The following is a 26,888-nucleotide window of genomic DNA, read 5'->3' as shown; positions in this document are numbered from 1 at the left end:
TTGTATGGTATTGGCCTTCCCACTGTAGGAACGTCAATCTGGTGCCATTCAACCACGACACGTAGCTTAATTCTGGAGTTTTTTTTAGATTTTTTTAAAATTAGAATAAATTAGATTATACAAATATCATTATCGTAAAAAAAATTGATGCACAACGGGTGCAGGTGAAATTACTGATGCATCTATTTTTTTAACAGAAAAACATGATTGAGCTCAAAATCACCAAAATCTAACTATTTTTTTGCCTGTATTAACAACATGCTTTCAAGTCTCCATCAAAGAACTTTCAAGCTGTACAGAAGTAATTGACATAAAAAAATAAAAGAATAAACATAAACTCTTGGGCCACACCTCATAATTTGGTGGACACGAAGTGGGGGATGGTCATAATTTACCACACTACAATTGGCCCCTTTAGTAGATCTAATCCAGGATGACAAATTACGAAAACAACTTGCATTTTGGACTCCTCCGAATGAGTGTGAGAGTCTTTTATAGGAATGGCATATGTGAAAGTATAGAAGTGAAATTAAGTTTAGGTAATCGATTAGAAATGGAACATATGTGTAAGCCCGTAGGGGTTCATTGGGGCGGGAGCGGGGAGGGGGGGAATTTTTTCGCCCCGTTTCTAGGGTATACTCCCCCGACCCAACCCCACCCCGCCACCTGTTTGAAAAAAAAAATATATATATATATATATATATATATATATATGTACATAATTATATATATATAATGATATTATCAATTATACTACTAATTATACATGTCTATTAATACAAATTATTAATTATTTATACTAAATTTATTAATACATTTATGTTAAATTCCTAACTATACTTAATACAATAACACTTTTTTTTCTAAAAAAAAATACAATAATAATTTAGTGATTGTATTTGTATCAAAAGTGAAAACTTGATTATTTTAGTTATATTTGTTTTATCATATTAGATTGTATTCAAATAACCTTTGTTTAATTATTTTTATGAGTTTCAATTGTGAAGTTACAATGAATAATAATTTGGTGATATGTTGATATTTTAGTACTTGATTATTTGCTCAAATTTAATTATAATAAAATTTTTTTAACCCCATGGGTGCCCCGGCAGGAGAAGCGGGGCAGGGCGGGGGACGGGGTGGGGCGGGGGGAATTAAAATGCAACGGGGCGGGGGTTGGGGGAGGTGTCCCCTACTCTTGTGACACGTAATGTGAGGAACGTCTCATGCAAAATTGTTTTATTCTATTCTTGTATGTTTAGGTACCTTGACAAAATTATTTTATTCGTGCATGTAAGTCTATTCTTTGTTGCGAATATTTTCTCACCAATTTTTGTGGCTTCACCTGTCTATTTCTTAGATTTTCCTCGACCACTTGATCAGCATATACTTTATGAAAACTCTTTTGGGCTGATTATTTATTTAATACCACAAATGATCATCCATTTCAAGAAATGAAGCACTATCATCTAGGCATGGAGATATGTTTCTTTTCGTCATTCTTTCTCGCTTGACTTTTCCTGAATTTTTCCTTGTAGTTTTAGTTTCAAATTTTTGCTTCAAAGGAAAAAATATGAGCAACAATTAAGAACATATTACAATAATCAAAAGATCTAACTAAGGGTCTGTTTGATAATATAAAAAAGTGCTGAATCTGAATTTTTTCAGACATTCAGATGTTTTGAGTGTTTGATAAATGAAAATCCATTTGCTGAACTTGTTAAGTAGTGTTGAACTTGTGTGTATTTTTTTCAGCATAAGAATCCTAACTGAATGCTTAATTCTAATAAGAATTAATAGAATTACTTCAATTTCCTTATCTTATCTTCCAAATCTACCCTTGTTTGTTAATTATGTTTAAAATTCTTATCTAATTAAACAATCTAATATTCTCTATCTAATGATTTTCTATTTCTTTTTTTTCCCTTTTGAATGATTTTCACATCTTCTCCATACTCCTCATATAATATATTTCATCTTTTATATTAATTTGATTTTAAAATATATATTATCATTTTCATACCTAACATTTTTAGCTAATTAAATCATAGGTTCTATTTCTTTTTTGGATGAAAAAATATAAGGGCAAATTTGTCAAATTTAACTTATCAAGCATTCAGTTATAAATGTTTATCAAACAGTATAAATAGGTTTAACATTAAAATTCAGACATTCATATATTTCTTTTCAGTGCTTAAAATTCAGCAAATTAATTGTTTCAGTATTCAGATTTCAGAATTCAAACATTAGAATTCAGATTCAGTTTTATCAAACGGAACTTAAGTGAACTAAAAAGCGGCAAATTGTAATGACTAAATTACCCAAAAATTGATAAACAAATTAAAAAAGACTTTTGTTAGTAAAGAAGAGAGAGAAAGGCCAAATCAGAAGTCCATTCTTTCACTATTTCAACCGGGAGCGTCAAATTTGGCTTCCAAAAAGCATAGACGTATTCCCTTTGACTAAAATGAATAAGATATTCAGGTTCCTGATTCTCTCTCTCTCTCTCTCGCTTTTTTTTTCTGCTAATCTTCTCGAACTATGACAATATAATTTGATAAGCTTTGAGGGTCGCTAAGACATATCTATAACACGTAATTATTACCAAAAATAGTGGCAGAGAGCTAATCCACATTCAAATATATCCTCACTTGCAGCTTAATTGATTAATTACTTTGTAATTAAACCTCTGCAACTTTTTGTTCCTAACTTTAATGTCAATTCAACTTTTTGTTACTACTACAAGTCTACAAGTCAATAAGAAACAACAACATGAGTCAGCGACAGAAGAATTTTAAGAATTATTTATTATACACAAAAAAATACTTTTCAGAGGAAGAAAATATCTAGTTGCAGGTCTCCTCTGCAAGACTAGTCAAACTGCTCTTTCACTCCGACAACGACGTCGCGGCACGGCTGTTTGTCTATAATTCAACAGGCATTGCCCTCCGATGACATTCAACGAATTAAAGAAAGCAATGAAGGTCATCCACGACATCTTTGAGAAGAAGCGCTCAGGCAATGATGGAGCTACGAATGACTATGACTTTGCGGACCATTTACTTGAGCAAATAAAGAAAGAAGACACTTTTTTGAATGAGGAAATTGCGAGGGACCTGGTATTTTTGTTTCTATTTGCTGCCCATGAAACGACTTCAACTGCTTTGACTGTGGCCTTGAGGTATCTAGATGGCCATCCACGTGTTATGGCTGAACTAAAGGTCCATGACTTTCCGAAACAATTTCTCCCGTTGTTATCTGTATTTACTCTTTAATTCTCCAATTCTTGTGCAAGTTGAATACTTAAATGATTAATATTTTATATTTACTGACGGTATACATTGTTATGATTAGATGTTTACACTAACAAAATATGAAATATTACTTCATATTTAAATAGTCATTCATTTTTGTAGAGAGAACATGAAAATATTCTTAAAATGCGAGAAACAGAAGGTTCTAGTATTTCATGGAAGGAGTACAAGTCTATGACTTTCACACACGTGGTACGTTCCAATTAACCAGACATTTCATTGTATCTATCATTTGAATCATATAGTGAGCTAGACCATTTACATCTTAAGTTTTGTTGTCTACTGTAGGTTATAAATGAAACAGTTAGGCTTGCAAATATTGCCCCTGGGATTTTGCGCAAAGTTGTCAAGGAAGTTGAAGTAAAAGGTATACTTCAATCTGTCACTTGGCATCTTCTTGAAAATCATTTGTCACACTTTCTTTATTTGGACCGGTGATGCCTTTCTCCTGCAGGAAAAAGAAAAAAGAAAAACTCTCTTTAGTAACTACTTGGAAAATATAGAAAATAAATGATTTGTTTCCTTTGTTCTTCTTTTCCTCCATTATAACTTCCAGTTTTGACTAATAAGTGCGAATGATTTGCAGGGTATACAATTCCTGCTGGCTGGACGGTAATGGTTTGTCCATCATCTGTTCATTTGGATCCTAATGTATATGAAAACCCACATGAATTTGACCCATGGCGATGGGAGGTAATTCGATCATCGACAGATTTGTGTAATATATGCACACAAGAAAGATAAACTTACAAAACAAAAGTTAAACAAAATCAAGTAAAAATGATTCAGGGTTTTTCTGCTGTTTTTTCAATCAAAAGGGCAAAGAATTACACGCGGGATCAAAAAATTTCATGGCATTTGCTGGTGGTACGAGGCTTTGCGTTGGTGCTGACTATGCAAAGGTGCAGATGTCAATTTTTCTGCATTACTTGGTCACAAAATACACGTAAGGATTTCCAAGTCACAATTCTCACCGTCTTCACTTAAATACAGATAGAAGAAGCTAATTCCTATATAGTATAAATTAATGTCCACTTAACTTCTTCGGTTTTTTAATATGCATGATTGCAAGAAGAAAGTGATAACTGATAAAAAAGCTTGTCTAATTTGAATTTTCAGCTGGAGAGTAGAGCTGCAAACGAACCGAGTCGAGTTGAGTTTTGGACTTATCGAGCCGAGCTCGGCTTAAAAATGGGTGAGTTCGAGTTCGAGCTCGAGCTCAACGAGCCTATAAGATTTGAGCTCGAGCTCGACTCGACTAAAAAAAGCTAAGCTCGAGCTCGACTCGTTAAGGCTCGCGAGTTGATGCTCGATTTTTGGCTCGCGAGCAGCTTGATTTGTGAGCTTGAATTTTTGACTCGTTAACGGCTCGTTTGCTCGAATTTTGGGAATTAATGTAACAAAAAAATTCATTTTATCAACTAATTCCTAACCAAATTATGAGCATAATCATAGCTTACAATTCATGCCTATAATTGACCATAATTTTTCACATTATCATAATCAAAAAAGGCCTACAAATTTTTCACTAAATACAATCATAAATTTAGAAATACATGCCATATAAGTCTAGAATTTAAATGCCCAACACTTCATACAAGTTCAACATTCTCGGTCACAAAATTTAATATCAGATAATAAGTAAATAACAACCAAAAGCAGACCAAGAACTTCTTACTACAGAAACTTATTGAATTACAAATTACAAACTAAGCACAGTCATTGAAGTCATTGAAGTCACGAACTTCTTCTCTTCTTAGAAATGTCAGAGGATTCATAGTCCCAGCTCCAACCTGCTCAATACGTCCAAAAATAAATAAGTGCCAATCAAGGAGCTATACAAAAACATCACTAGCATTCATTGGTTGCTCTTTCAGACCTGTACTCACTGAACATATAACTAAACTAATCAAAGGGACTGAATCTAGTACCTAGTTGAATGAGGAAAATCTACTCTGTAAGTTAACTAGACAACTTAAAGCAAGTATTTTACTCAAAGAGGGGAGGAAAACCTGAGCATCAAAATTGTAAACAATCCACAGCAACTGGACAACTGTCTTATAATTTAGAGGAGAAATTCATTCACATTCGAGTGCAAACTAGTCAGTCATATCAGCAGCTTATATTGATCATCCTAATTTTGTAGAAGCCACAGTTAAAATTTGGACAGGCCACCAAGACTAACAAGCGCAATTCTCGAAAAAATTCATTTTGTTTAAGCAAATCTCCATTGAAAAAAATTGACCATCTGCGACATGAATTAGATCAGACTAAGAATCCAAACGAGCACCATGCACACTCAATACTAACACCATTTCTATCCTAACAAGGATATAAACAGCAATAACTTGACCAATCCACAGCACCTGATAACCAAATGCACATTCAGCAATAACTTAGCCAAAACACGCCTTTTTGCTGAGAAAATTTTCTTTTACTTCTAATTGCATGCTTCTGCAAATACTCAACTAAGCCAGACACGTATAGAACTCAAAAGAAAATTTGACAAGTAGCACAAACTGGAAGCTTACAATCTTGGTACTGAAAATGTAGGTGGAAAAACGCACCTACAGCCAATAATGCACCAATAAGCTGCAGCTGCTGCACAGCCAAGAAATCAGGCAAATAACTTCCATTTTAGTTGCAATGAAACCAGCCACCAAATAAATCATATACACATATAAAGAAACCAGCAGCCAAAAAACTGAGAATATAGATTACCTAAAACATGAAAAAGTTCAAGGAATAGGCAATGAAATCTCTTGTGCTGACTTCATTTTCTGCATAGTAAACAAAAATAATAAAGACCAAGATTAAGCCAACTATAAAACATATTGTAATAGATGAAAAACGTAATTTGTAACATAATTACCTTATCCCTTTTTTTCACCCCGTGTAGCCTACGACACCAATCCCCAACATACATCAACATCTCTACAGTTTCTGGAGCTAAAGAAGCACGGTAGGAGTCAAGCACTCTAGTTCCAGCACTAAATGTCGCTTCCGAAGCTACGGTGCTAATAGGAATGGCTAAAATATCTGCAGCTATCTTAGGCAAAATCTTGTATTTTGTTGTGCTTTTCCACCATTTCAAAGCATCTAAGTTGACAATATCCAGGCTCGACTTCTCCGTAGCACTGAGAAGGCCATCTTCAAAGTAGATACCTAGCTCATTTTTCTCTGGTTGAACGGGTTCCACAGTAGCAATGTGAGATAGAAATTCACACATTCCAGTAACATGTGTCATTGTAGAGGATGAACTATTGCTACTCTTGCTACCTGGTTCATTTGTCACTACTTGAGAGCTTCCTCCAGAATCTTTTGAACTTGAAACATGCATCTCCACATACTCGGCATATAAATCATACAAAGCTTGCCGGACTTTATTTATATTCGTTTGCACTTAATGTGAAGGATATATCAGTGGAAAGAAGTAGTTGATAACTCGCATCTTGAGCCTAGGATCCAAGATGGCTGCTATGGACATCATTAGGTCACACTCACCCCAATACTTGTCAAATTTCATCTTCATCTTCCAAACCATTGCTTGAATAAAGCTGTCTTCATCATTTGCTTTGCGATCTAGAAGCGTTTTTATCCGACAAACTTCATTTAAATATAAATTAGCTGTCGGATAATCACTCCCAGATATTATATGAGTCGCATTTCAAAAAACTCCTAAAATACTGCACACCTTTTTTACCTTTTCCTAATCTTCTGTGGAAGGACAGAAAGTATAGCTTGGCTCTCTGTCTTTGAATCTCGAAAACACCTCATTGAACATGAGAGCACAAGCTAGCATCTCATAGGTCGAATTCCACCTTGTTTTGCAGTCATAAATCAACACTCTTTCAGGCAATCGTAGCTGGTGTACAATTTCACCAAAGATCAATCGTCTCCCTTCAGTTTTGTTTACAAACTCTACACTTGCCCTTATGTCATGACTTATTTCTTCAATTTCACTAAGGCCATCTTGAACCATCAGGTTAAGTATGTGAGCACAACATCTCACATGGAATAACTTTCCTTTGGCCAACAAGCACTTGTTTCTCGAGAAGGTGTCCTTCAAACATCGTAGTGCGGTGTCATTATTTGACACGTTATCAACTGACACTGTATAAATTTTGCTTTCAATGCCCCAATCCAACATGCATTTGTAAATAGCATCTGCAATGCCAATGCCCGGACGTGGAGGGGGAACATGCACAAAGTTGAGAACCCGTTTTTGTAATCTCCACTGGCTGTCAATCCAATGTCCAGTTATAACCATGTATTCAATTTTTTGGTTCTTGGACTTCCAAAGGTCTGTGGTCAAGCTGATTTTCTTGACTTTACTTAACAAATGCTTCAATTTCTGCTTTTCTCTCTCATACACAGAAAGACAATCTTTCTTGTTGGTAGTCCGACTGATTTTTTGCCATTCAGGCATCCCCTTTTTCATCATTAAGTTGAAGCCATCTTCCTTCACAATTGAAAAGGGATGCTCATGCATAAGCACCCACTCAGCTGCGCTTTGTCTCATGGCAGCCATGTCAAACTTGCCAGTATGAAGGAGGGAATGAGCATTTGAGCTAGAATCAGTGGCTGGAAAATTGAGTTTTTGTTGGTGTGCCTCTATTATTTTGAGCTTCTCCAATCGTTTTGGACAATTTTTCCGATGCCTTAATAAACTTGAAGTTGTACCGATCTTCGTCTTTTTGAATCTAGACTGGCAATGCTTACACTCTGAGTAAATTTTCTTCTGAGGCCCAACTTCCACATCTTCGAAATCATCCCATGCTTCAGATTTTCTGGCTCTCTTTTTCTTATTAAAAGCGTCTAAAGTATCACCTTCAATAGCATCTTGGTTTGATCTTTGAACAGGTGCTTGTGTATCACCTTCTAATTGCTCCTCTTCGCTTCCTAATTCTTCATCGCCAAGAGAGTATTCCAACTCTTTCTCGTTGTCATTTCCACCCTCTGTATCAATGATATTCATAGGACTAGTGGAATTTGCACCAGTCCTACCTAGCTGTGAAGACACATCTTCGGCAAACTTATCCATATTATGATCCAACTATGAACAAAGGAAAATAACAAAACATGTTTAGACAGCCATCTTTTACTCTCAAACATTCAATGCTATAAAACACATAGAATTAACAAAAAAAATAGCACTTAACCAGCCCCAAAAAAATAGCACTTAACTGCAAAAAAAAAAGCGCTCTAGTTCCAGCACTTAACATTGATCAACAATGCTAACATTTTAGCACAATAATAACATTTCAGATACATTGTGAGCTCAAGAGGTTCACCCAATAACAATGCCAAGTTTTATTTCCCTGAAGTTTACTAGAGACACATTCACGGTAAACGGCAGCAAGCCCCTGCTTTTTCATCAGGTTATACTACCGACGAGTCCAATGAAAAACCCCAGAAAAACCTACAGGACCAATAAATAACTAAAAAAAATACATACAGAGCAGTTTACAAACAGGGGTTTATATGTGAGATACAAACCTACAGCTGGTTATGTTAGTATACATATGTTGTGAGATACAAAATAATGATCTGAAGAAGTATACGTAGGTTTCCCTGGTAAAGATTTTGTATCTTCATTGCATATGGAATTTTACCCATTCAAGGATACTTGAGAGCTAATTGAGGTGCAGAAGTTTCGCAAAACAAATTTTAAAAGAGCAGCAGGCCTCAAAGATCTTGGTGGATAGAAAATCATCAGGTGGGTAGATAAATTACCCATCAAGAGTAGCAAATATCTATTTCTCACATCACAGGCCCTTCTCTTTCAATTTTTGAAAAATTGCCGAAACATTCCACTCAGATGCATCATGTCATCTGTTCAGTGCTAATACGGATTTCAAAACGAGAAAGTTAAAAAAATGCTGCTTAACATGCATAAAAACCATTAATTATGTAGATTGGCTGGGCAGGAGATGAGCAACAGGTGATGCTGGTGCTGTGGGGTCAGAAGTAGTTGGTGGTTTTTTATCATTCTTACGGAGAATGATAAATGGGAATCCGTTTGATTTTTTCATCACTCCCATGATCACCAGTTCACCACCACTACCCCAACTGGGCTAAAATCTTTGCCACAGCAAGACATAGTAGCAAATCAATTTAAGTAGGAAAAGATAGTTTTTACATGTTATTTTCCAAAACTATATATCAAAAGATAAGAAAATCAGTAGATAAAAAATTATAAAAAAAATTGTATCCTTGTCACCAAAAAATCCTAAAAGCATAGGAGGAATGATTCGGAGCTAAAGGTAGACAACACACGCAGGTGTGCAAAAAAAAGAAAAAAGCAATAATTTGAGCTCAAAAATGTTATTTCAGCATCTACTCCAGCTAAAATACCAGTTAAATTAACTAGAGGGAAGCAACAAACTTCAGACAAGAGAAAGGAAGACGAAGGGAAAGGAACGCCGAACGGCCCGAACCAACCTTAAATTGGAAATCAAATTGAGGGCTTTAAGATGCGCCATGGAGGAAGAAAGATGGTTAGCAGTCCTTAAGACGCACTGTGGAGGAAGCCAAGCCTCTGTCCGAATACAGCTGAGCCAACGACGAAGGCGAGTTGCAGTCGAATTGCTTCGAGAGGAAGAAGGTTTCTCTCGAATGAAGTCGAATTGCAGTCGAATGAGGCCTGAAGGGTAGCAGTGGCGGTGCCGCGGTGGTGGCTGTGGTCAGCGTGGTGCACTCGTGGGTGGTGGCGGCGATGGCTAGGGCTTGAGAAGATGTGAAGGAAAGAAGGAAAGACCAAACAGAGATGCGGTAGAGGAGAAGTAATAAGAAATGGAATTGGGGAAAGTAATTTTTGCTATGAGCGAGCCTCCGTCTGATACTCAAAGTCGAATTCCATCCCAATTCCCATGTTATAACTTAGTAATTAACTATATAAATAAGGGTATTTTTGTAATTTCACAAAACTCGTCGAGCGGCTCGACGAGGTAACGAGCCTAATAGAGGATGGCTCGAGTTCGACTCGATTTATAAACGAGCCGCTCGAGCTCGAATTTGACCGAACTCGACTCGAGCTTTGACTTGAGCCGCTCGCGAGCGGCTCGAATCGTTTGCAGCCCTACTGGAGAGTTACCAACGGAGCAGAGAGAATTCGGACACCTACTGGTATTTGTTTCCCCAGGGGATTGAATATTGAGATTTCAGAGAACAAATAGATTTTAAGCCGGGCATGCACGAATAAAGCTTGTACTTTCGGAAGCGTATTTATGATGCAGTAATTTACTGTCATATTGTAATTTTACCTTCCAGCTGAGTTTCACTACATTGTAATATTGTAAGTGTCCTAATAAACAACATTTTAAGTGGTGTCTTTCTTGACACTATTGTAATTGTTGAAGATGTTATAATAGTTGCGGTTTGAGCTTTGACTAATTGTTTTTCTTCACCAAAATCAATACAATGATCTTATTTATGAGGACAAATCAAGCCAAGAAACAATACATGTATATGTATGCAGTAAGTATTGCTCCTTCCATCTTATAAAGTTTGCCGCACTTGAAGAATTGCAATTTTTATTAATAGTGGATAGAATTTGAATCTTCATTTGTAGTTTCTAGCTCATAAAGAATTGTGGGGCCTTGATATTTGTTTAATCCTAGGTTTTGTTGAAAATCTTAGATATTTGAAAGTTTTACCAAATCTTAGATTGTTGTTGTGGTCTTAATTACTTGATAACTGCTACATACTACAACAGTTGTTGTTTTACTTTCTTGATAATAGTATGTGGACTCAAAAAAAAAAAATACATGCTTTGAACTTTTACGGACTGTCTAAGGAGTAGATGACTAAATGGAGAAATTAAATCGAAATGTATCAACTAATTTATATAAATGACAAATAATTTGGAACAATCCAACAAAGAAAATATGGCAATATCAATGGGATGGAGGGGGAATTTTTGTGGCCTGACCCTATTTATCATGGAATTGTATACGGTAAGAATGGTATCGGCCTTCCCACCGTAGGAATGTCAATCTGGTGCCATTTAAGCACAACACGTAGCTTAATTCTGGCAGGCACCAGACAACTAACAAAGCGCATCAGTTAAGACCATGCACGTGTTGCTCCCAAAACTCTAACGTGGTTTTTCTTCTCACTTCCCCACAGCCACAAACACCAAAGCAAACTCCGGCAAGTTCATGCACAGAAGGTGCGCCTTTGCCTCAGCAGTTAACAAAAAAAAACTAAATCCATCTTTTACTTGTTGGTGGAGATACTGGCCCTTAATATATAATCTCTTTAGATTTCTCTTTCCTCTAAATTAGGATAAATTAAATTATAAAAATATTATTGCCGTAAAAAAAATTGATGTACAACGGGTGCGGGTGAAATTACTGATGCATCTATGTTTTAAAAAACATGAATGACCTCAAAATCACCAAAATCTAACTATTTTTTGCCTGTATTAAGAACATGCTTCCAAGTCTCCATCAAAGAACTTTCAAGCTCTACAGAAGTAATTGACATAAAAAAAATAAAAGAATAAAAATAAACTCTTGGGCCACACCTCATAATTTGGTGGACACGAAGTGGGGGATGGTCATAATTTACCACACTACAATTGGCCCCTTTAATAGATCTAATCCAGGATGACAAATTACAAAAACAACTTGCATTTTGGACTTCTCTGAATGAGTGTAAGAGTCTTTTATAGGAATAGCATCTGTGAAAGTATAGAAGTGAAGTTAAGTTTAAGTAATCGATTAGAAGTTGAACATATGTGCTTTACAGCTGAAAATAAAATATGGTTAATTCATAACTTGCTTGTGGCTAAAAGATCTCCCATAGTTTATGGAAATAATTTCATGTTTTTATGGAACTAACCCAAAATTTTCTAGATTATTTATATAAGGTGTTAAAATATTTTAATAAAATTGTTAAATTCTCAATTAGATGTGTAAGTTATAAGGAGAATAAATTGGTGAATATTTTTGAAATTTATTGGTGTTTGAATGATTTTTGACTAAAGATTTATTATATAAAATTATGGCTTTTCAATTACAATAAATTTTGTAACCTACAATTCAAATTAGAATGTGTCTTGAATAGCCAATAATTTTCAGCATCTACTTAGCATATTATTAGTTTAGGTTATGTTTGGCTAATTTTTCTTGATCTATAAATATGCGTTGTTGAGATAGAAAGAGATGCTATAATAACTTATGTTTTTTGAGCCACAATTCATGAGAGAAAATATCTACTCTTTTGTTATTTTCTATCTCATAGACTGGCAAAAAAAAAAAGTGTTTGTAGAGTAATACTCTCTCAGTTGTACAGACTAATGAGAGTAACAGTAAGTGTCGTTAGACTGTTGTATCCTGGGAGTGACAAGCCGAAGATTCTACGACACCGAAATTGATTCTTTTGCAGAGATTTGAATCATCTTAAAGAAAGCGAAATATCCTTACCTCAACCTATTACATTTGTGCATTATTATATTATTATTTTGACTATTTTATTATAGTTAATTTTATTATTGTTATAATAATTATTATTATTATTATAACCATAGTTAATTTTTCTATTTGACATTTGTCTAATTGTTCTAGCAGAGCAACAATTTTAAAGTGATTCAGAACAAGATGGAGTTCAACTTACAAGTCACTTGACTTGAGTAGCCTACCTATGGACGAAAAATGAGAAGATCTCAACTAATGAAACATGTTAACAATAAAAGAATGCTTATGAAGAAAAATTTAAGAAAAAGGGAAGTTGTTGAATTCCATTACTAGTATTATAATGACTTTTATAGTTTCTATGAAACTTCTTGTCCTACTACCAAAAGTCTTGGAAGGCTTAATAGGAAAATATGGCACTAGAGAAGTAGATCCGAAAGAGTTCAAATTGCTGAACAATTACAACTTGTTGCTGCACTAGACAAGTTGCTACCATGCATTTTGAAAGAAATTTTTAAAGGTGCCTTCTTAACAAGTAAAAGTAAACTTCCAGTGGGTATGATTAATTGGGTCATTTACTCTAATCGCAATAGATATATACTCCATTGCATGTTATAAAGTTGTGACAAATAGTGGGGTTTCATAGTAATTTCTATGCTAATATGCAAAGAACTTGATCTTTGAATGTGATGTGTGTTTAGTTGTGTATCATTAATGCACTAAAATAGTGGGGGTTTTTTTTCTTTTGCTAAAAATTAATGCAAAGAATCTGATATATTATTGAAGATTCTCAATAATATGGATTTTTATTGTGAATAACGAAAAAAAAGAATGTGTAGAATTTCATGTGGTACCATGTTATTTTTGCAACTTGTGAGTATGAATTTTAAAGTTGCAATTAAGTGCAATGTTAAATGACATTGAGTATAATGGTTTTGGATTTCTTAATTCTTTCTTTGAATTTGTGCAAATGGATATACACTCGAAAGTGTGAATATAATGTCAATACACTTGAAGTAAGTATTTCATATTCTTGCAGAAAGTAGTTCTATGGAAATTCCATTGAGATAGCAAAAATGGTTCCAAGTAGGTCTATGGAATTTACTGCTTGAAGGTTGGAATTGGCCCCATTTGAAGAGTAGAATCGTCAAATTTTCATCTTCCAACTTCTATTCCAATTCCAACACCTTTGTAGATGATCTCAGGTTCTTTGTTCTTTGGACTAGAATATCTGTGTGAGCCCTAATGCAACGCATGAGAATGCCCAACTCTGGTTAATTTACAACTTTAGCAAATATGTAATCAAGCAATTGGATACTGATATGCAGATAAAATTCTCAATTAAATAACTTTTATTGCTTAAATAAACTTTTTAAAGCTATTATAATTCAATACACCGAATTCATAGGCCATATCTACTCTATTGAACTAAATACCCCAAATTCATACTAGCATCATCGTCTTGCAGTGCATAAAAGAAACATTAGGCTGCAAATTCCTGAGCCACAAAATTTTGATCAGATTTCCATAGGGCCAAAGAGTTTCACTCTAAGTAACAAAGTCAAACCTTTATTCCTTTGTATAATGCTTGTGATGTGCAGGATCAGATACAAGAATGGTCATACTCAGACTAAACATACTCCTAACAATGGTGAACTTTATTACTCCAACGCCATTGTTTCTGGGACCAGGAACAAGATTAAGCAAGCATGTGCTATGCACTGACCCTTCCTACCATTCGTATGCTGCAATGGAGTTGATCTCGTCTATAAATCTGTTCAAAGCACCTTCATACCTGCTGTTAATCACCATTAGCACATGAGTAACATTTGAAAATTTTGCAAATGAAGTAAAATTTTGTTTAGAAAATCTCTCATATTCTCGCTGTATCAAACCAGAAAGTTGAAGCTAAGTGAGCCTCAACCAAGTACAGTTCATTGGAAAAGAAGTCAAAATTCTGACTCAGTAAAGATTAACTTATGTATCTTTGTGGATTAAAGATTAATGAATAAGAAGAAAGACTAATATCTTTCAGGTGTAAAACTCAAAAGACACTAAATAATCATAAACTTAAGCACAGTCTTTTAAAATGGCAAAGAAAAATATGTACAACAATCAAAATTTTCTCGTAATAAAAAATGACAAAAGAACTAATAAATTAAACTCCTAGACATAAGGTTCCAAGGTGAACAAGGTTTTTTCTTCTAAACCCTTGCCTATTGCCCAAAAACTTCAGATTACATGTGAATGTTTACACAATCTCGACAATTGCATTGGGAGGCCAATAGGGAGATTATACGGTTATCTAAAAGTATTGGAACCCATAAAAGTACATCATGTGGACATGGCTCTGAGTTTCTTCGGCTCTGGTACCACAGACCTAGATGTTACGCAAATAAATTACTATAAAAATAAAAATTGCCAATTTGGCAATACCACATAGATGCATCCTAGAACCAAAAAGTTAATGAAGACTGTACGTCAGATAAAGTGAGAAGATAAGGAGAATGATGATGATTTTGGAGCTCAGTTGAATTCACATTGATATATGAACATCCCAACCCAACCAATTTGATCCTCAAAGTGCTCAATACTAGAGCTAGAAGGAGTGCAAGACACGCTGATAAGAGTGAGAATGGCCAGGGAACTTCAAGAGTATGTATCAACTCTTCAAAAGGGGTATGGCAGTTGGGCATTCTGTACCTATTAGATATACATTTGTAGGGACAAACAGATTTGGTAACATCCTCTGTAGCAAATCATACCCAAAATGAAGTTAGATCTATCATGTCCAATAATGGAGCAAATAATTGAGAAATGGACTTCTAAGAAAATTAGAGCTCATTGCATTACATCACCTCATACACAGATAAAAAAAATGCATGACTGTTAGGGTGGATGTTTATATTTAACTTTTGGTGAAAACCATCACCTATCAAAATCTAGATGGCGATTATTAAGAAATAAATTAACAGAAAAATTGTGAAAGCATACCTTGATTCATGTTGACAAATTAGTGCTTGAATCCCAAAAGATTTTGGGGTGACTTTCCAGGTCAACACATATTTTCCAATCATTGAGAGAGTCCTTTAATTTCTCTTTGGTATCTTTCCTGACAATGGGATATCAGGAAAGAGTTATTTTGTTTGCACTAGAAAATACGACAATAAGAATACTTATGATCTGGGGACCATAACCCTATTTATAGATAACATTCCTGTTACCTTTTGGATTCCTATTTCAGACTATCATAGAAATAGAAAATACTCTTAAATCTCTATACATTAAAGACCCACATCCTGTTAGATATATTAAGCTCAAATCATATTTGATCACTTTAATTGGACTTAGTCTTATTTGACAATTGCATCACATAATTATTCACATATAGGTCCAATGTTGGATTAAGGATCCAATAATCTCCCATTTGGACTATATGTGTAACCTTATAATTATGTTTTGCAATAAACTGCATGAGCTCAACTTTACTGTTATTACTAAAATGTATCTATAGCCAATTCGGTCCATCAATTACACCAACATAGGATCAAAGCGGCCTTTGCTACAATTTTCGTAACTCGACCCATTAATGGTCACATATATTGATGCAATTGAATGATATGAATCATAATGTGGATGTGTAGTATAAAAATTTCATGTCATATAATCGTAATATGACTATTTCCAATGGTCCATCTTAAATTTTCATGAGATCAATTCATACCAAAATCAGAATGTAAATGAATTCAAACTTTATTTATGCATAAAATATCCTTAAAACAATAATAACCAAAAATATAATATCGCAAGAGCATTTCAAAATAACAAACTCCTACTAAAACTGTACATCATTTAATAACATGATACCCATATGAATAGTATACTCATGAAACATTTTGGGTGATAATCCCTTAATTAGCGGATCCGTAACCATGGAGTTTGTCCCGATATGCTCTATTGATTTCTGTCCACTCTGTACTCTTTCTTTAACAGTCAGGAACTTTATATCTATATATTTAGATTTTGTCGAACTCCTGTTATTATTGGAATATAGGACTGCTGAGTCATTATCACAAAATAATTTGAGTGGTCTTTCAATACTGATAGGGTACATTTAGTTGGTATATTTGCTTATATTTTCCTTTTTATTTATACTAGATATCACCTTATTTGACTGTTTTCCCACAATTGGTATTTTTGTATTAATTTCAAAAATTGGAGCGAAAAAGGCTTAATTGGAGGATTCCTAACGATTTGCACATAGGACGCCGAAGTTCAAGGTTCAAAACTAGAAATTGGCAATTTCCTAACGTCGGACACCTTCCCAATCCAAGTCAAATTCCAAAAATTGACGACTGCTAAAGTTTCCTATTCCTTGGCAATCCACGTTAGTCTCAAGCAATTGGAGAGCTTTTAGGAAACTAAATTGAAATAGGACTTTTTAGGAATTTGATGGGTAGCAGGAGACCAATCAATTAAGAAGTTAGCCAAGTAGAATTCAGTAGAGAGGATCTTTGGCTTGAGATCGAAAACATAGTGTTCGTGTTCTTTTTCCTTTTGGCTGATTTTTGGAGAAGGTTTGAATAGATTGAAAGCTTTGAACAGATTTTTTTGGCATGGCTTGTTCTCCATTAATGGAGAACTAATTTCATATTGCTAGTTAAGGAACACCAAGGATTTGGTTCAGCTATCATTGTAAGATCTAATTGATTTTATTATCTCCTCTATTCTTTGGTATTTGTACGTTTTCTGCTTTATAGAGTATGATTAGTGTGTGTGATTCAATAGGTGCGCAATATTTAATTATACACACAATCTATTTGCTAACTGGAATAGTTGAATCCGTAATTGTTTGACTATTATAATCCTGGTAGCAACTAGTATAATTAGGTTTGTGTCGGGAAAACGTACAATCTAATTTAAATAAACTCTCGTAGCATGTTTATTGATTAGAACAGGGTTTCTCTAGTTTCTAATGCAATTGAGGAATTAAATCCTATGGTAGTACCTAGGATTATTTCTAAATTAGGGTAATAGTCAATGGTCGTATCTTAGTCATCGAACAGTAAGGAGAAATTGACTGTTAGATCGTATCAGCAGTTAAAAACTTGTTTGTTAAAGAATATTGGAATTATAACTGCATCAATGATCTGTTACATGAACCATCTCTGAAGTGTAATCTTGGCTAGAGTTTTATCCATTAATTGTCTTCCTATGCCTTAGTAAACTTGAAGTCGTACTAGTTTTCATCTTCTTGAATTTTGCATGGTAATGAATACACGCCGACATAAGAGTTTTTTGAGGGCCAATTTCAACATCTTTGAAGTCATCCCATGCTAATGATTTTTTAATCCTTTTTTTTTTCCAAAAAACGTCCAAGCCATCATCTGTAGCAGCCTCTTGATTGGTTGTTCAAGTGGTTGTATATGTATCACCTTCTAATGGCTTCATCTTCACTCCCTAATTCTTCATCTTCAAGAGAGAATTCCAACTTTTTGTCAACGTTAACAGCAATACCTTTGTCAGTGATATTCACCGGACTAGTAGAATCACCAACTGATCTAATAATTGGTGAAGACTGCTCTTGATTGGACGTATCCATCTTATATTCTTAATTTCTTTTAGCTATACCAAAAGCAAAAAACAAAAAAAGGACATGAGCAGCATTCTTTTAGTCCCGAAATTAGTCTATGTATATTATTAGGCAGAAACCTCTAAAATGTTCATAACTTCAATAGATGATATAGAACTACAGATGTAGGGCACTAGGTGAGAAGGAAACAACAAAAACACTTACAAGTTCTAATTGTAATATAGAACTTGCAAACTTTCAATTTCAGATAACAGATTTTTTAGTTCTCAAGGAAAAAAATTGTTGAATCCACATGAAACAATAACCAAATACTTAACTATTAATTTCATACTAGTCCATGCTTTTAAAAAAGCAATACTCACCATAGTTATAAAGAATGAAAAGAATTAACAATACTTGGAAAAGCTTATCCCAACATCAGAATTCGTGGAGAAATAACAATAAAAGTGTCCATCAAATTATGCTCAAATCCATATGCTAAGTATTACACAATAGCTTGTTGCCCTTGTTGGATGCCTAAATTTTAACCAATAATACTCTAGGAAAGACAGCTATTGGGCTAGCCAATCCAAGTCTATCATTTTCTTTCCCACTTTAAAAGAGTGATATTCACACGAAAATGTGGCATGTGAGTTAGGACAACTTGATTATATACTATAAATACCAGTTCTAATCTTAATAAGTGTTAAGTGCTTGAATAAACTTAGCTACTACTAGTAATAGATAAACTAATGATAAAAAATACTACCTATCCCTAATTAAAATTAATATCTAGTTATAATACTTAGCTTCTAAAGCCAAGGTCCTTGGAGCCATTTGTCTGAGACATTTCAGGCAAGTCAGAATTCAGATGCATCTGCACGGAGCCCATCAATCATCATAGTAAAGCAAAACTACACGAGTTAAAGGCCTCTCTGACTACCAATTGCATGAGAGTTTCTTGTTATGTTCTTATGCAAGATGGTGTTAAATGCCACAATTATTACTGTAGATGCTTATTCAAAGACCTAGACATCATCAATTGCTTTAGAAATTATCAATTACATCATATGCTTAAGTAGATAAAGTACTTGTATTAGATGCATCTATGTTGTACGCTATGGAAGATAAACAAACAAAAAAATTTTCAGCTAGCATAAAATTGAATAGTTTCACGTAGACAAAAATATTGAGCATGAGACAAGAACTTATGAATATGATAGACAACAACTTCATAACTAGGGAAGACATATATACAAAATTCATATATTTGCATTCAGATAATGATGGAGATCTAAAAGAGAAGATTACAGTAAATAATGGCTAAAGGTGAAGTATGAAGAAGAACAATATACAACAATAAATTAACGACAACCAAATCTAGTTTCTTCTTAGGATTGTTTTACCCTGCAAAGGGTAGTTTTTTAACTGGAAAGAAATAGAAAGAAAACAAAGAAAAAATGAGAGCTATGAGTTTTTTTCCTTTTTGTCTGAGAATAATAAGCTACAGAAAACTTGTTCATGAAAAAAAAGAATTTTCGCTAGAAAAAGCTTTGAAAGGAGAGAGCTGGGGAAGAAAGAAAAAAGAAAAGGAAAAAAAAGAAGCTAAGTACATACCTGCAAAATCTAGGGAGAAAATTGATTTTCTCTTTAGGAGAAGATCTAAGCCTAGCTATGGCTGCAGAAAGTGTTATGTTGTTGTGGAGTAACTGCAACTTTTCAATGTAAGATAGGGTTGAGTGAGTGTGAAGACTTTGTTTGGGTTTTGACCATTAGCTGAAATGATCTCGGGCCAGTGACTCAGGCTTCTCAAGCTCAGTAGCAGTCAAGTGTCGGCAGTGGACTGATCTGAGGATGTTAGACATAGTAGGGAGTGGTGGAGGTGGGCTTAGTGGGTTGCACCGAAAAAAGAGCTTGGAGATGGAGCTAGCAGAGATAGCGGTGGCGGAAGTGGGAATTGGGAGTTTGAGAGTTGGGACAGTCGGCAGAGAAAGAAGTTCAAAACTTCGATTGGATGGAGGAAGTGAGGAATTCAGAATTAGATAACCTAATAGAGAAAGTGAGAAATAGAAGAAGTTGTAAATTTTAATTGATGTAAGTGTATTTTACTTGAGTCTATCGAGCAGCTCATCGAGCTATCGAGCCTAAGAAATAAAGGCTCGTGCTCGACTCCTTTGTTTTAAAGAACGGCTTGAGCTCGGCTCGAGCTTGTGTTGACCGAGCTCGAGCCAAGCTTTAACCCAAACTGCTCGTGAGTTGCTCGAGTCATCAGCAGGCCTAGTACACATAGCCCCTAGTTTCCAAAATTAAAAAAAAATTAACATTTTAAAAAATTTCAAAATTAATAAAATAAAAGATGTTTGATGCCTCATTTTTTTTCAAACGTAAACAACATATCATATATCACCCATAACAAATTTAGATAGTTTGCTTACAAGTTTGGAGCAACTGCTTCTAATCTTCTCTAGCTAATCTAGTTAACCAGAGAGGGAAGGATACCTTCCAGTAAATATCCTTTACTAGGTTCAAGGCAAATCTTGCCAAGCTATGACTAACAACATTTCCTTCCCTTCAAATGAAAGAAAAGCAATACTTGCTGAATTTTTGTTTTAACAGCTTGATATCTTCAACCAACATTCGGATAGGGTGTTAATTGTTAGTAATTTTATTGTTAATTTCCCCTTTGTCCTTGCCAAATATTGTTTTAATTAGTAATATTTACTTATATTTGGTATCTGGACTTAATTTCAGGGAATGGAACAGAAAACTACAAAAAATGAGACTTTTTGGAGATAATTGAGATTTCAAACAATCGGGCCCACATGGTGCTACAAAGAGATTGCATTTCCTTTGCTGATTAGGAGATTGGAGTCCTACAAGTAAAATAGGAAACAAAACAAGAAGGAAAGCCTCGGTTGGTGCAGGAAGCTTTGGGAGGACTTTTGCTCTCAATTGTGTGGGGACCACGGAGAAAAGAAAGGCATTAGTCATTGGACTTAAAAGGAAACAAACGTACAGAGGATTGGTTTTGTTCCTTATCCGGCGGGACCACGGAGAGAAGTGAAGCAATTTGTTTTAGATTAGGAGACAATTCTTTTCCTTTGGCCGCGGCTTTATCTTTGGGGAATTGGGAGTTTTCCGTTGTTCTTACTTTATCGTTTTCTTCTTATCTCAATTTTGGTGACAAGGGCCGCAAGGACTTCGGCAATTTTGCATGGGATTTCCTCCATGAAGATGAACTAATTCATTTTTTCTAGTCGAAGGTCAACTTGAGAACTCGGTTTCGAACATCTGTGAGATCTAATTATTTTACTTATTTCTTTTATTTATTGGTATTTGTACGTTTCCTGATTTAATTGCTTATGATTGTTTTGTTATTTGAATGTCAAGGGCCCGATGTTCGAATTAACCTAATAATCTACTGTCATATTAATTGATTGAATCCGTAATTGTTTAATTGATTAATACCAGTGGCGCCTAGCGTGATTGGTTTCATGTTAGGGAAACGTATGATCTAACTCAAACAAACCCTCGTAGCGTGTTTGTTGGTTAGGGTTGGGTTTTTCTAGATCTTAATGCAATTGGGAAATTAAATCCTACGATCGTACCTAGGGTTATTTCTTGATTAGAGAAATAGTTAACGGTCGTACCTCAACTATCGAGAAATTAAGGAAAGGCAGGTTGTTCATCGCGTGTATGACAACTATAACCAATCTATTAATGAGTAATTGAATTATCTTTGCATCGATGATCAGTTGAATGGACCGTGTCTGAAAAGTTGCACCTTTGGCTAGAGTCATATTGGTTATTGATTAATTTCTATTTATTTCTATTAGTTGTTTTATTAGTTAGTTAATTAGTTATTTTATATTCTCCAAAAAACCCCCCATACTTTGGACTTTAAAAGAAATGAATTATCCCCAATCTCTGTGGATTCGACCCTGCTCACTGTATATACAAAATTTGTATTTTTCTTGAGTAGGTAATTATTATTGCACAGGCTCGACACCCTGTCAATTTTTGGCGCCGCTGCCGGGGACTGGTGCCAGATTAATTTGTTTCTTTTTGAGTTCATCTTTTTCTTATTTTTTTATTTATTTTTCTCTTATTTTTTTATATAGTTTATGGCTTCTAACACTCCGTATTTTGGTGATAGACTGGATTTTGTTTCCAGGGAAGGCAATGAGGCTTATTTTTTTGCTAAGTTTGTGTATTCAGAGGCACTAAACTCTATTAGAGAAAAAATGGCTGCTGCAACCTGTAAAATTTGTTATGCCAGGGATCATTCAACCGGTATGTGCCCCGAATATCAAGATAATCTGAGTGTCTCAATCAATAATTATGGAGATTTTTCACCCTGGTCTCAAATGTGGTATAACCCTAATCCAAACGGGTATGATCAAGGATGGTGGGATAACTCCAGTTATAATTATACAACAGGGCCAATGAATTTTCAGCAGTATGAGTCTCAAGAATCATCATCTATGTCGGGTATGTCTCTTGAAGAAATAGTTGAATCAATAGTTACTAATACATATCAATTCCAACAGGAGACAGAAATGAGAAATGGGATGATGAAGGATGCAATGAGTAATCTGGCAGATCAAATATGTCTATTGACATCCAAAATAAATCGATTGGCTTCTCAAATTGAAGAATTGCCCTCGAAAATCATTGTTGATTTTGAAGAAAATGAGAGTGCAATTTGCTTGACTAGTGATGAGGAGATGCAAGAGTGTCAAAATGAGAGATCTACAGATGCAGTTGAAAAAGAAGCCGAAAAGGAAGAAATGGAACCCCAACCGCAACCCATTCAAGTGAAAGAATCCAGTGAAGAATCATCAAATGTGGTGACACCACCTCCATTCCCTAACCCGCATTTTCCTAACTCTTACTCTATGATTTCTGCTAATGAGATTGATTTTGTTATACCGGAAGTTTTTGAGTCTCATGGCAGAAATAAGTTAAGAGTAGCTATGGTCAAATATCTTGAACCGTTGAGTGCTCTTGATGGAGGAGTGGATGAAGAATTGAGATCACTGCTTGATTATTTGGCGCCATCTACTAGTCCAAGGAAAACCGTAACTCGTGTGCTCAAGGATTACTCTATTTACGAGGGTTATCAGGACTATATAAAGGATGAAGCATTGAAACGAGCCACAAGATTTTATCCTCCCTGAGCAAAGATGACAATGTCTAGCCAAAGACATTAAAAAAAGGCGCTTTTTGGGAGACAACCCAAATATTGATTTTATTGTTTTTCGTTGTTAAATTCTTTAATTATGTCGTTTCTTATTTAGGTTGTGGTCGGTCTTAATGTTTTCCTCCACTGTGGTCAGGACAGCAATTTTGGCGTGCCCACGCGGTGTTTGTGACTCCTGAGGTTAGTGGGTGTCTTGGCAGGAAATGCAATCTTGGCGGGCCTACACCATGTTAATGACTCCTGAGGTCAGTGGACGTTTTATAATCTTGGCGTACCAACGCTGTGTTTAACGACCCAAAACCCCCAAAAAAAAAATTAAAAATTTCACATTGAGAAAATTCAAAAAGAAAAAAAAAAAAGAAAAAAACCATTTTTTTCTTTTTCTTCAAAAATTCTAATTTTGAAAATTTAAATCCAGAAAAAAATTGGAAAAAACATTGGAAAAAAAAAAACCCCCAAAACCAATTTATTTTCTTTTCTTTTTCTTTTTTTTTTCTTTCTTTCTTTCTTTTCTTTCTTTCCTTTCCTTTTCTTCTTCTTCTCCGCTGTTCCCCTGTTTTCCACTTTTTCTTCTCTTTTTTCGTTCGTCTGCCGCCGCAAGCCCACACCGCCACTTTTCCTTCATTTTTCGTTCATTGGTAATGTTATCTCTGAAGTTAAGGTGTAATAGTACTTCAGTCGTTAAAAAGTTTGGCATGTCCAGATGACGAATTGTGTTTTGGTTTTAAGTTATGTGGATTTTTAGTCGGTTTGCTTGCGTGAGTCCTGGCGAGAGTTAGGCAGGCGACCCGCCAACCCTCTGGTTCGCCTTAGGGAGAAGTGGGGCTGTCACAGGTGGTATCAGAGCTCTTATCGAGCTCGTACCGGGAGAGGATTCTCGGACTGTGGGATTGGCTTGTTAAGTGTGGAACAAAAGTCTATAGTTGGGGATATTAGATATGTATGTTGGGTAGGAATCTCAGATATAGGTAAGTTACTCTTGGGACTGGCCAGCCTGAGGTGTGAATTATCCTATTGTCAGATTCTTGTACCCGAATACCAGATATTTCATTCAATGGTGTATTTGCAAATTGGGAAGAATTCAGTATGTTGCATTATGATGTGACTAGAAAGCATGATTAAATTTGGGAAAGTGAATCGAAAGGACCAAGCCTAGCTTTTGAAAGTTAAAGGTGAAGAGTCAATAGTGAGATTTTGAAGATTAGTGCCAATTCTGTATTTAAGATGAATAATTTTACTAGTCATCCAGTGGTAAATGGAATATATGCCATCTTTTACCTAAAATATTGGTTTAGACATAGAAATTGAGTGAAATCGTAGTTTAAGTAAGAACTATGCAGTTGTGAATAGCTCTAAACCTTGAGGAGAGTTTTCAAAATTGAGGTGAGTTCTCGATGGCATTTGGCTCCTTAAATTTTGTTGGAGGATTATTTGGAGCTATTATATGAAATGTTTGAGATCGTTGGGAATACTCAAGAGCCATTGATGTACATATGTAATGATCATACTCTTTGATTGGATATTAGACGTAGTAGATCTATAATTTACGATGGAATGCAGAACTTTAATTGAAAAGATAGTTGATGTAGCCCTCTCGCTCAGTTGCAAACTAGACTATTGAGCACGACCTTTTATACCTTTTGTTTATGATAGTTGGGGTGATGCTTGTGTTTTGGCCTGTATATTTTGTTAAGCATGATATTGGTTCCCTTTTGAAGTATTGGAATGCTATAAATTCTGTACTTGATTATGTTGGTTTGTTAACTTGTTTGGTAGTACACACGCAAAGTTTTATTTTCATTATCGACTCATGCAATGACATGCTCTTATTTTGGTTGATTGTTCTTCCTTTTGTATGATCTTGTTCATAAAAAAAAAATAATACAGACAATTTTAGTTTGAAATAAAAGTGTCCTTTTAAACCTTACAGCCTTAAATTTGAAAATATTGATCCGAATTGAACTTGAAAAGAGACACGAGAAAAAGTTAGGATTAACTCGTCAAAGGATATTAATGGTTCGAAACCGTTAGAAGAGTTATACAGATAATAGAAAGAAAGATTGATAGATAGTCTTGTATAAACTAATGGGATCCTAGTACTCGATCTAAGTCGAAACTGAACGAGGAGATGAGATCTACTGGTATTATGATGAATTGACCTAGTTGAGTAACTAGTAAGGTTCTCCCTTGTGAACCTAAGAATTACTTTACATATATCTTGTGATTGGCCCTATAGGCATGTTTTAAACTTTTACGAATATTTGAACTTTTCTTATATCTAAGAATGAATATTGGTCGTGAATTGGAGAGTAAATAGTTAAGTTTTATGTGGCATAAAAGCTAATTCTCAGATTAGGTGCGAAGAGTAGAGGCGTTGGACCAAAGTTTAAGTAAATACGAACCTGCATGTCTGCTTATAGTTTTTTTAAAAGCATTTTTATTCTCAAAAGTGATTTGTGGGGTTAAATGATTTTTCTTGATCAAACGTCCCAAATAACAAATGTTAAACTTCTTACCAAAAGTCGAATGCATTTAAAAAGACTTGTTTGACTTCTTATTAAAGTGTACTTGAGTTTGATATATGCTTTGATTGACTTTGTTCTGTGGTGTAATTAAATTGATCATAAATTTGCTTTGTATTAATGATATATATGGAGTGAAATTAACTGCAATTGTATGCATGCATAATTGGTTATTACATATTGTAAATCAACTCGTTGTGAGAAATATAGAGCTTAGGGAGCGATAATGTCAGGTTTATAATGCTATATTAGGTGAAGATTGTTTAATTGAGTATAACGCGCAGATAAATTGTAAATCCAAGTAGTTGGATTTTTATATACTTTGGGAAGTAGTCGAGACGACACATAAATTACGGAGGGAAAACACTAAGACCAAATTCCTTTGGGTAAGGTTTTGTGGTAAACATGAATGATTAGACGAAGTGATGTGGAAATGGAAGGTAAAATATGGAAAGGACAAACATTTAGAGAATCTAGAACCGAGTGGAAGTAAGGCAAGCAAATGCTAAACAAGCTTGGGCGGTGCTTGAGAGAAACCAAAGGAAAATTCCAAGCCAATGGTCTGTTAAATACAAGCGGTTACCGAAAGGAAAAGCAGAAAACTATCTGCTAAAGTTTGGGCGGTGGTTGAGAACAAAATAAAACTTTAGTTCGTCTCTTTACCAGGCCAACACCGAGAGAAACAGAGAGAGAGAGCCTAGTGAGCTTCGTCATCAACTAACCAAGGATTGGAGGGAACAAAGTCGGAAAGGAAACTGATTTCATCTGCGATTCCTAACACTTAAGGCAAGAGGTAAGTTTCGTGAATAACACTTATATACTGAGTGCAGCTGAGTATATGTTTAAGCTGCAAGTTGA

The 26,888-nt window shown here is 34.9% G+C and overlaps 1 protein-coding gene and 3 non-coding genes across 7 annotated transcripts; all 4 read right to left on the bottom strand.

The window, feature by feature from the left end:
* Positions 1-4,859: 4,859 nt before the first annotated feature.
* On the bottom strand, positions 4,860-10,126 carry LOC113732474 (zinc finger BED domain-containing protein RICESLEEPER 1). Of its 4 annotated transcripts, none has more exons than XM_027258250.2 (5): positions 9,759-10,126; positions 6,187-8,370; positions 6,036-6,094; positions 5,882-5,915; positions 4,860-5,107 (listed from the first exon to the last, which is right to left on the bottom strand). In XM_027258250.2, exon 2 carries the CDS (start codon positions 8,356-8,358, stop codon positions 7,024-7,026), a length of 1,335 nt encoding a protein of 444 aa, XP_027114051.1. In that variant the 5' UTR covers positions 8,359-8,370; positions 9,759-10,126; the 3' UTR covers positions 4,860-5,107; positions 5,882-5,915; positions 6,036-6,094; positions 6,187-7,023. The 4 variants fall into 4 exon arrangements, with proteins under 4 accessions (XP_027114051.1, XP_027114052.1, XP_027114050.2 ...); XM_027258251.2 differs by having other exon boundaries at positions 5,846-5,912; positions 9,759-10,112; XM_027258249.2 differs by lacking the exon at positions 9,759-10,126 and having other exon boundaries at positions 4,879-5,107; positions 5,846-5,915; positions 6,187-6,797.
* On the bottom strand, positions 8,556-8,690 carry LOC113733549 (small nucleolar RNA snoR74). The gene has a single exon (XR_003459060.1). It is a non-coding gene; the product is annotated as a small nucleolar RNA snoR74 (small nucleolar RNA).
* LOC113733568 (small nucleolar RNA SNORD24) lies at positions 8,999-9,091 on the bottom strand. The gene has a single exon (XR_003459073.1). It is a non-coding gene; the product is annotated as a small nucleolar RNA SNORD24 (small nucleolar RNA).
* On the bottom strand, positions 9,274-9,358 carry LOC113733541 (small nucleolar RNA R12). Its single transcript, XR_003459052.1, has one exon. It is a non-coding gene; the product is annotated as a small nucleolar RNA R12 (small nucleolar RNA).
* Positions 10,127-26,888: the final 16,762 nt, after the last annotated feature.

The sequence above is a fragment of the Coffea arabica genome, chromosome 2e (assembly GCF_036785885.1).
Source record: "Coffea arabica cultivar ET-39 chromosome 2e, Coffea Arabica ET-39 HiFi, whole genome shotgun sequence".
Classification (NCBI taxonomy): domain Eukaryota; kingdom Viridiplantae; phylum Streptophyta; class Magnoliopsida; order Gentianales; family Rubiaceae; genus Coffea; species Coffea arabica.
This window is presented reverse-complemented; position numbering and strand designations above follow the sequence as displayed.